The 10616-nt window shown below is 37.8% G+C and overlaps 1 protein-coding gene across 1 annotated transcript in view; it reads left to right on the top strand.

Moving 5' to 3' along the window:
* TMEM184B (transmembrane protein 184B) overlaps positions 1 to 10322 on the top strand; it is a 29035-nt gene extending 18713 nt beyond the window's left edge. The window contains exons 5-8 of the mRNA XM_015817256.1: positions 2830 to 2921; positions 5171 to 5340; positions 7138 to 7326; positions 10007 to 10322. Coding sequence (XP_015672742.1) covers positions 2830 to 2921; positions 5171 to 5340; positions 7138 to 7326; positions 10007 to 10248 — 693 coding nt within the window. The 3' untranslated portion in view covers positions 10249 to 10322. The remainder of the gene's footprint in view (positions 1 to 2829; positions 2922 to 5170; positions 5341 to 7137; positions 7327 to 10006) is intronic.
* The last annotated feature ends 294 nt before the right edge of the window (positions 10323 to 10616 follow it).

A 10616-nucleotide genomic window follows, 5' to 3' on the forward strand; every position in this document is an offset into this window, starting at 1 on the left:
ATAATATAATGCCTGCAGTGCCTGGAGACAGCAGAATAGAAGAGAAAGAATTGGAGAAGATAACAAAATACAAAGACCTACAAATAGAAATAGAACGACTGTGGCAAAGGCAAGCAAGGGTAGTACCAATAGTAATAGACGCCTTTGGTGCAATCCCAAAACAACTGGAGTGCTACTTGCACACCATTGGCATTGACAAATTCACCATCACTCAATTGCAAAAGGCGGCCTTACTAGGAACAGCTTCCATCCTGCAATGATATCTGTAATACCATCAATTCAAACATCCACATCTGCCTATCCTAAGTCCTTGGTAAGGACCCGATAGGTAGACAAAAATGCCAAATCCAGTCTGAACATCTGGCTGACTGTGCAATGATCAGTAGTAGTAGTAGTAGTAGTAGTAGTAGTAGAGTTGGAATGGACCTTTGAGGTCTTCTAATCCAACCCTCTGCTCAAGCAGAAGACCCTATACCATTTCAAACAAATGGCTGTCCAATCTCTTCTTAAAACTTCCAGTGTTGGATCATTCACAGCTTCTGGAGACAGGTTGTTCCACTGATTAATTGTTCTAACTGTCAGGAAATTTCTCCTTAGTTCTAGGTTGCTTCTCTCTTTGATTAGTTTCCATCCATTGCTTCTTGTCCTGCCTTCAGGTGCTTTGGAGAATAGCTTGACTCCCTCTTCTTTGTGGCAACCCCTGAGATATTGGAACACTGCAATGTTTCTATATACAATATAGAAACAATGTATGATTTAACCAAGCATAACTTTTAGTGCTGTAATTATTTTGAGTTCACTCTTCTTCCACATCTAGCTACTCCTGACAAATTTCTGAAGAATTTCATAGTTTAAATAGTAATTTGTAAATACTAAAATGAATATGTTTAATGTTTATGTATGGTGAGCAGTATATGCTTAAGAAGATAGATCATAACAAAAAGGTTGTGATCCTTTAATTTTTGTTTACAACTCAAAAGATTGGCATGAAGAAATGTATGTACATTGCTTACATGGATAACAAAGGATTTCTTTGACAACGTTGAAACAACAGGTTTGACTGGATTATCAATCCATTCATTTCTAGGAAGAAGGAGCTGCTGTGTGCTTGCTTCTGGCATTCTGTTTGCCTAGGGCAAAAATGGCATTCTTTGGTCTCAGAAAGTGATAGGTGATGAGATTCTGAAGAGCCACCATAGGCTTTGATTTGTCTCTTTCTCAGACAACTGCCTGATGACTGGGTAGTTGTGTAGGTCATTTGCTCCCACTTGTTCTTCCAGTATGTCTTAATACTTTTTTTCACGAGGAAGTGTTTAAAAATAAACACTTGTGGGATTGGGCTACAGGAAAATGATTAAACAGTCCCCAGACTGAAGAAGAAGAAGCTCAAATGTACAGTTTAACAATTAGCTTGACATTTTCCAGTTCACAAGTTGGTTATGACTCATTGTTTGGACTGTGCTTGGATTTTAATCTCTTTGAGTCTTATGATCATCCCTCAAGAATGATCAAAAACAAACTTTTCCTTTTCTTTGACTTTCTTTTCTGTCTGACTAAATGGGCAGCTTCTAGTGGGTTTATTTTCTTTTGAAACTGTCTTGTGGTTTCACTAGGGCCATTATATCTGGGCTGCAAAACATTGGGATGACACAAAATGGCGACAAATAAATAAACTTTTCTATATTTCTGAGATACTATCCAGAGGTTGTCTGGGTTTTGCAGCCTAGAAATGATAGTCCTGCTCATCCTTGTATTGTTCTGTGATTGTTAGGCCTAGTTTACATTCAGCTGCATCCAAGACATATAGCTAACATTTCCCGTACTTGAATCATTTCACAGGCTTCCCAAAGATCTAGTACGCTAGTCTAAGATAGCATATTACATAGCTAAAACATTTCTAAAGTGCTGTTTAGGCAGTCACTTAGGCCACCATTTGCTAGTATTGTTCCCTGCCTTCCAAAAGTAAACAGAACCACTGGTTTATACTTCATAAGCAGTAGCAAACAAATTTAATAAATAAAGGGCTGGAACACCCTTGGCAATGATGGTTATTAGCAGTTTAAAAAATTAGAAATAATTTTAAAAATCTGTAACCAAAGAAGCTAGTATACAAGAAATCCAATAAAAACTATATAGTACATGATCCTGCCTATTGCTAGGTTTATGCATCTGATAATAAATGGAACAGGCGTATGAAGTTATGTATGAATCTGGCAAGGTTTTTTTTCTTGATCTATTTATGAATTTAGGCCACTGTTTTTTAAGTACTGTATTAATTGTATCTACATTTGTAAAAGAATGATTTCAGAGTCTAGGTTGCTGTGAAGTATATATTTTTTTATGTCTAATCAAGGGTTTTTTGAATTCAATGAAGTTTTTTGCATACTTTATACACAAAATTTGACTTTGAATTGAACTCAGCTCCTAATAACTTACATGAATATATGATACAGAAATGGTTTCTGAGACATTTCTTGAACTGCCTAATAGCCTATAGTTCTGCTCCTCCAAGGTGGACCCTTTTCCACCTTGGGAATCAAACGTGGAGCAAAGTCTGATTGTCTCTTCTAGAACTCAAGTCAGAGAAGTCAAATAAGTCATATTTTTACCTTAAGTACAGTTAATTAGTATTCAGACCATATGCTCAAACAGAAGAATGAAAGAAAGTAGATGATCAGAGCTGGTTAAAGAACTCAGGTTTGTGCTATTGAGATGTGTTGGGACCACAGCTTTCAGAATTCCCAATCCTGAAAAGATTAAGGAAGTCTACATCTGTATATTTTTTTCTTATCCTCATTTTGTCTGCCATTCTGTTTTTCTTTCCTCCAGGCCACACTGCAGTTCTGTGTGGTGAAGCCTCTCATGGCAATTATTACAGTTGTTCTTCAGGCATTTGGAAAGTACCAGGATGGAGACTTTGAGTAAGTAAATAGTTTAATTGTAAAGACATTCTTTGTTAAATAACGCAAACCTGACATGCGGAAACAAGTCAAGTCAAGTCAAGTCTTTATTTCAGTCACTGACCAACAGAATAGAGCTTTGAATGGGAACTAGTTTTTGTAAAAATGAATGCTTGCCGTAAGAACTGGGAGAACAAAAGAGGACTATATGCATAAAAGAGAATAGCATAATAATAATAATAGTATTAGATGTAGAGGTAGAAGATCAAAGCCAAATAATTCTTCTGGCATTATATTTTAAACGATTGGAGACTGGATGGGCACAAGATAGGGGAAAAAACAGTATATTGGTTCTGTATATGGTCAAGCATGCATATTTTCCCCCCTGTAATTAGTATTTTTTCAGATACTTCTAGGCCCTATTTTTACTATGTTTCCTCAAAAATAAAACCTGGTCTTATATTTTTTTTTTGCTTCCAAAAGAGGCACTAGGTGTATTTTTGGGGAATGTCTTACCCGCTTATCTCAGGACTGCTGCAGCCAAACCTCCCATGCCCCGACATCTGTCGCACCGCTTCTCGACTTGTTTTGCGGCCACTTGTGGCAGGACGCCACATGGCACATTGTGCTGGTGCCCCTCACAGTAGGACACTATGTGGCGCCTTGCATCAGTGCCACCACTTGCGGCAGGACACCACGTGGTACCTTGGGCCGTGGCACACACGAGCAGCAGCACTGGTGCAACGCACACGTGGTGTCCTGACACGAGAGGTGGCACTGATGTGACACACCACGTGGCCTCCTGCCGTGAGCGGCAGCACTGGCATAATGCACCACGTGGCATCCTGAGAGCAGCAGCAGCGCGATATGCCATGTGGCCTCTTGCCATGAGCAGCCGCCAGTAACAAGAAGTGGACCAGCGGCCATGCAGGTTCCTGCTGGACGGGGCTGCTGTTGCTGGTGCTACCGCCACAAGGCAAGGCAGGTGTCAGGGCATGGGAGTCTGGCTGTGGGGGCCCTAAGGTAAGTGGGTGCGGGGCTTACCTCGCCTCACCCCACCTTGTACAACCAGATGGTGGGACGGAGTGGGCGGGGTCTTAACTAGGGCTTATTTTTTGGATAGGGCTTATATTAAGTACACATGTAAAAATCAAGCTAGGGCTTATTTTTGGGATAGATCTTATTTTTGAGAAAACTATGTATGTATGTATGTATGTATGTATGTATGTATGTATGTATGTATGTATGTGTATACGTATACATGTTGAGAAAACATGTATATACCCGGGATTCGCATTTTTAGTATAATTAGAGACAATACGTATAAAACAAAAGACAATAAGCCAAAATATCGATGGAGTTGATCTTAAATTCAAAACCTTAGATGAGTATCATATGATCTTCATTTGACTTCAGAACAAAAGAAGTGTTGGTAGTGACATAAATTTTGGAAAGGGAATTACATTACAGAAATAGAATGCCAAAGTCAGAAACGTCACACGTTGAACTGCATCCAGTGATGATATACGGAGCAAAGTTTATACACTTAGCAGAGTTTAAGTCAAATGCATATAGAATCTAGTACTATCTCAGATACCGAAGCCTCATAGCATTACAGATTTGAGCATTATCACCAACATCTTGATTTTGGGTTGGATATATGATGCCTATCAATATTATTACTTTAAAACCAGTATAATGTAATTCCTAAATCATATTTCTTCCAATAACCTAGCTGTCCATTCTGTGATAACTCTGTAGACTTCTTGTTGTCTCCAGACACTGTCCCAGCATCTGCACAGTTCCACCTGATTTTGGCATCAGAGAGAAATAACAGTTAAGCATTATTAGCATCCTGATGTCATCCAAATCCTAAGGCATGATGGAATCACCCAGTTCATACAGATGTAACTAATGAGTAGGACAAAAAAAGAGCCTTTTGGCATAACCTAGTAGCCATTGAATTGAATGTAGCTACTGTAATACAACCTCTTGGAATATAATAGTTATATGCAGATTCAGTCATAAGGCCATTTCCCTAATTTTCATTTTCACTGTAGAACATCACTTACTCTGTTTAGGACAATTCAAAATATTTTTAATTGGACTTACTATAATATTATAGAAATAATTAATCTGTGTGTGCCTCTTTGCAATGCCCATTGTTTAGTGACTGGAGGATATACTTGGGTAAGAGAAAGTCTATACTGTAAATTTTCTTAAGATAAACAATACTAAAAATATATGACATCTTTTTTTTTCTTTTCCAGTGTCACAAGTGGATATCTCTATGTGACAATTATTTACAATATTTCAGTCAGCTTGGCTTTATATGCCCTCTTCCTCTTCTATTTTGCCACCCGTGAACTTCTCAGTCCTTATAGTCCTGTCCTAAAATTTTTCATGGTCAAGTCTGTTATTTTCCTGTCCTTCTGGCAAGGTGAGGTATTAATGCACATGTTTACAACTCGCAAGCACAAATAACTGAGAATATTTAGTAGCTCATTATAACTGAATAATGATATATTTTATTTTTTTTTATTATTTCCGATGCCATTTTGTATGCATGTTGGTTCCACTCTGGTGTAATAAGGCAATTCATTCAGTCAAGTGCCAGGCAGTTTGAGAATCAGATTATTTCCAATTGTGCTAAATAAACAAATCAATCCAGCAGTTTTTAGAATTATATACTTGAATTTATTCATTGTAGTTTATGCAATAAATCCCCCATTTGAATTTAGTATCCCTTCTGGATCAGTACACTATATATAATCAACCACTGGTTAGTATATCTGTGCTTTATGTTCAAATTAGCATAAAAGCATAAGACATGAAAGCCTGGATTGGCTAGGGAAAACTTGACATCATGTCTTGTATAATATAAATAATTACTTTTCTGAGTCTGATTAGTCATCATTCCAAACTTTGGATGGTGTAAACAGGCATAAAAACGTTTTTTAAACTTTTTAAAGATATACCATCAGCAGTGTCTTTTCTAAACAGATTCTGATATGAACTGATTTTTTTTTTAGTTTACTGTTTTAGACCATCAGACATGGACTAAGAGAGGTTTGTTTGCAGTGGTTCAGATCCTTAATGTTATCTGAAGTATAGAAGGCGGTTCTAGAGAACTGTAATTCAATAAAATAGGGCATGGATTCTGTCTTATTTCCTATGCTACATGAAATTACTGGAAGAGGTCATTTGGCTCTTTGGAATAGGATGCTATTCAGCTCAACTGCTCTCTATGTTCTAACTCCAAAGAAGAAATAATTACCTTTTAATACAGACTAAATTTCAATAATGAGCTGTATGTGGGGAAAAAACTCTAGTATTAATCCCAGAGAAAACAGAGGTGCTCTTGGTAAGGAGAAAGTTGGACTCTGGGATTGAAATTATCTCTGGATTGGGTTGAGAAAGAGTAGGTTTACAGTTTGGGAGTTCTTCACTACCCCCAACTATCACTGATTTTGCAACTGAAGTGAGGAGCACTTTTGCACAATTCTGGCTAATGTGTCAACTGCAACTTTCTTTTAGCTGACTGTATGCAGTGACTGCCCTAAGGAGCTGCATTTGGCTTCCATCAATTAGGAAGAAGTAAAAATACACCTCCTTCACCAAACATTTAACAATTAACTACTTACTTTATTTTCATTTTTGGTGTTTACTAATTGCACTCAGAAGTTAAAAACAAAGTTGAACACTAAGTATATTTTACACTATTTTATATTGTTATATTCTATTTTGAGATTTGGAATAAACTGTAGTAGAATAAAAACACAGAGACATTTAAATCATAGAGTCCAACTCCTTGCTCCATGCAGTAATCCAAATTAAATCATCTACATAAGGTAGTTATCCAGGGTTTTCTTGAGAACCTCAAATGAAGAATAGCTTTCTAGATAATTGGCTTCATTGTTAAAGTATTCTTACCTTTTGTTTTTCAGTGGGAATCTGTTTTTCTATACCTTAAAACCATTACTCCATGTCTTCAAGATGAAAGAAACGACATGAGAGAGAGAGAGAGAGAGACAGACAGACAGACAGACAGAATAAGCAATTAAGCAAATTAAGCAAAAAGGCTTAACAAAATGAATGGAAACATGAACCAAAATCAGTGATAATCTTAGTGAGAAATGTTTGTACTAATGTATAAGCAATTAATAATAATCCACAGTAAAACAGGTAAAAATGAACACGTGGGGGAAGGAGTCTGAGAATATTTCTTTCATTTCAGGGATGCTATTGGCCATTTTGGAGAAGTGTGGTGCAATTCCTAAGATCCGCTCAGCCAATGTATCTGTGGGGACCGTAGCAGCTGGCTATCAGGATTTCATCATCTGTGTGGAAATGTTCTTTGCAGCTATTGCTCTGCGGCATGCATTCACTTATAGGGTCTATGCAGACAAGCACCTTGATGCGCAAGGTATGGAGGTCATTACTGAATCTGCAATAAAAAGCTGACTTAATTCACTCTCTGAATACTTCATTTGAAAAGTAGAATGCATTTTCCTTTTGTCGTATTTGTACATAGATTAGTACCAGATCTGGTTTTCTTTTTGTGAACATGGCTATATAGAGATGAAAGACAATTTTATATAGGTCACTGTCCTATGAACTCCACCAGCAATTTTCTAGATTTATAAGGACTTTCCTGCATAGATTATGAAATGAGCAAAAGGCAACTAGAAGGCATATCCCTGTTGAATTGTGCATCTGTGTAAAATAAGAGAAGTAGTTTTGGAATAACAGTCTTAAAATGAAGAGAGTAGAAATATTGAAGGCACAGGAAAGCCAAGTAGTATTTTGACCACTAGAACTCACCTCCAAGGATGTGGATACAGTCAGCATTACAAGTCTTGTGTTCACTTTCTTTTTTAATATTAAAAGAGGGCTGAGTGCTTTTATTGCTATTATGAAGGGTCCTTGGTGCTCTCTTTGCTTGGTTGTTTTCTTGCAACAGTTTAATTACCCAAACTAGGTAACATCATCAGTGCTAGTAGGGAGTGGGGTTTGCTCTCAGTTTACATTGTCCTGTCAGTGTTGATGGGAATGGTCTTGGTGATTCTTTAATTGGCCTATTTGCTGTTAGTATGTTTGTCAGTTTCTTGACTGCAGTATTGTTTACTTCTTGATTGTTAGTCTGATATTAATCTTGGTGTCAAAGAAGTAAACAGTACCCCTATCAAGGAACTGCCAAGCAAGCTAATAGTAAGCAAGCTAATCAAAGAATAACCAAGACCACTCCCACCAACATTGACACGGCAAGTCACTAGAATATAAATTGATAGCAAGCCCCATTCCTTACTAGCATTGATGATGATACCTAGTTTGGGTAATGAAACATCTGCAAGAAAACAACCAAGCTCAAGAGAGCACCAAGGACCCCCCCCTCATTTCAACTTTGAGCTACAAATATTCTCTTTTATTGGTATTTCTATTGTGCTGTTCAGAACTGATTGTATAGATTTTTTTTCTGTATTGCTTGAGTAAGAGGTCTGGGTCAAGATCATTGGTGAAATTGGGTGGCGGGTGAGAGTAAAGAATTCAACTTGCTATACTACCTGAGACTTGCTTGCCATTTCAGACTGTTGTTTCCCATATCTTCCTCTCTTTTTTTCTCTCCTCCTTTTCTCTTTCCCTTGCTTTGGGCTCTGGTATCTGGCGCAGCTGTTCCATCATATGGTCCATATGGTAGGTGCCAAGCTCTCTCTGCACTTGTTTGTTTCTTCGTTGTTGAGACACTTCAGCTTCCTGCACTATTTCTCATAAATCATATGTTAGAAACAGCAAATATTTGCACTTTGGGGAAATCATCAATAAAGTGGGAGGCCTCATTAAACATATTTCCTGAACACTACAAAAGTTCTGCCTAATAGGAACAGCTGTAATGAAAACTTTAAAAAACCTACAGCTGCAGTTCAGTGTCTCTAATGGGTTTGTACACAATATGACTCACTGCCTTCAGTAACGAAGTATTAGTATATAAAACAATATGAAACTCTGTTGCTTTTGCTGCAGTAGATTACAGGTAGTCCTCGCTTACTAACTGCCTCATTTAGTGACCATTAAATTTATGCTGGTATTCAAGAAAACAGCTTTGCAATCAATTTATGATCATCATAGCATCCTGCAGTCACTTGATTGCCATTTGTGTACTTCCCACGGATTAAGGGAGAACATTGAAGTAAAATCATTAAGTTGTCATTTGCTGTTTCACTTATAAATAGACTTGCTGGGTCTCAATTATGGGTGCTAAGCAAGGACCACCTGTAATATGCCCACACCTCTGGAAATGATCTATACTATAGGTTATAACTGCTTTTGTTTCTTTAATTGATACAGTGTACTGTCCAAAATATTCTGATGATCTTTTTATTTTAATATTTTAGTTCAATCATAATAGGCATATTGTGAATAAAAGTAGCAAAGGTACTATTATTTTTTTCTGTAACTGTATGGGATCTACACTAGCGGTCCCTAACCTTTTTGGGCACCAGCAACTGGCTCCGTGGAAAGAGATTTTTTCGTGAACCGCGGGGGGGAACATGGTTTCGCACCCTGCCTACCTCCCGCACATCCGCAGGTGGGGGCTTTACTGGTTTGCGTGGCCTGGTTTCCAGTGCGCTGCAGACCAGTGCTGGTGCGCCGCCTCGGGGTTGGGGACCCCTGAACTACACCATTGGTAGGCAAATACAAATTTTCTAATTTCTGATACACAATTTACAGACTCCTTTTTTTAAAAAAACAGGAGCAACAGCAAAATGACCCACTGACTTCAAGTTATATGCTAAATAAATAAAGTTTTACAGTTGTATGTTTTTATTTAAGAAAATTGACTCTGGTCAGCTTACAAAGATAAGATTTAGAGTTGGAGTTGATATTTTTATGAAAGAACTGAAAAGAACAAAATATACTTAAAATATATTCACTCCTAATTTGAGGTAGTATCCAAATTTCTTTACTTGTCAAAATTAATTCCTGGCTAATTCATGCCCTTGTTAATATATGGGCACCAGGAGAACTTGCTGTAGGTAGCTTTTGACCAGGTTTATGGGATAACTGGAGAAAAGCTTCCATTTTTCATATACTGTGTTTCTTTCTAGGACGGTGCGCCCCAATGAAGAGCATCTCTAGCAGCCTTAAGGAGACCATGAACCCCCATGACATTGTCCAGGATGCTATCCATAATTTCTCCCCAGCCTACCAGCAATACACACAGCAGTCCACCCTGGAACATGGACCACCATGGCGGAATGGCAGTCACATAATTTCACGTTCTCATAGCATCTCTGGTGTCCGTGACAATGAGAAGACCCTACTTTTGAGCTCGGATGATGAGTTTTAAGGGGTTGGTGGATCATGCCATAGCCTGGAACTTTCCTTTATTTATTGAACCAGAAAACAGGTTATATTTCTTTTTTACATGGTGCTCAAGTCAGGATTGGGCACCTTCTGAGGCCAATTGTAAGCAAGGACCGTTATGGCTAATGCGGGTGGTATGGACTTCCTTTTCTAAAAGCTTAACTAGTGCACATTTCACTTAATAAAGAAAAAAATTAAAAAACACTAAAATTGTAGCCTAGAACGGAGGTGTAAGATGAGTAAAACATATTTTGTTTTCATAGTTTTTATGTGATTTGTAAGGCAAAGGGCTGGTAATACAAAAATCAGACAAATGATTCCCAAGAAATGAGGCTGTATCTTTATTCACTT

The sequence above is a fragment of the Protobothrops mucrosquamatus genome, unplaced genomic scaffold (assembly GCF_001527695.2).
Source record: "Protobothrops mucrosquamatus isolate PMUCROS unplaced genomic scaffold, P.Mucros_1.0 scaffold569, whole genome shotgun sequence".
Classification (NCBI taxonomy): Eukaryota; Metazoa; Chordata; class Lepidosauria; order Squamata; family Viperidae; genus Protobothrops; species Protobothrops mucrosquamatus.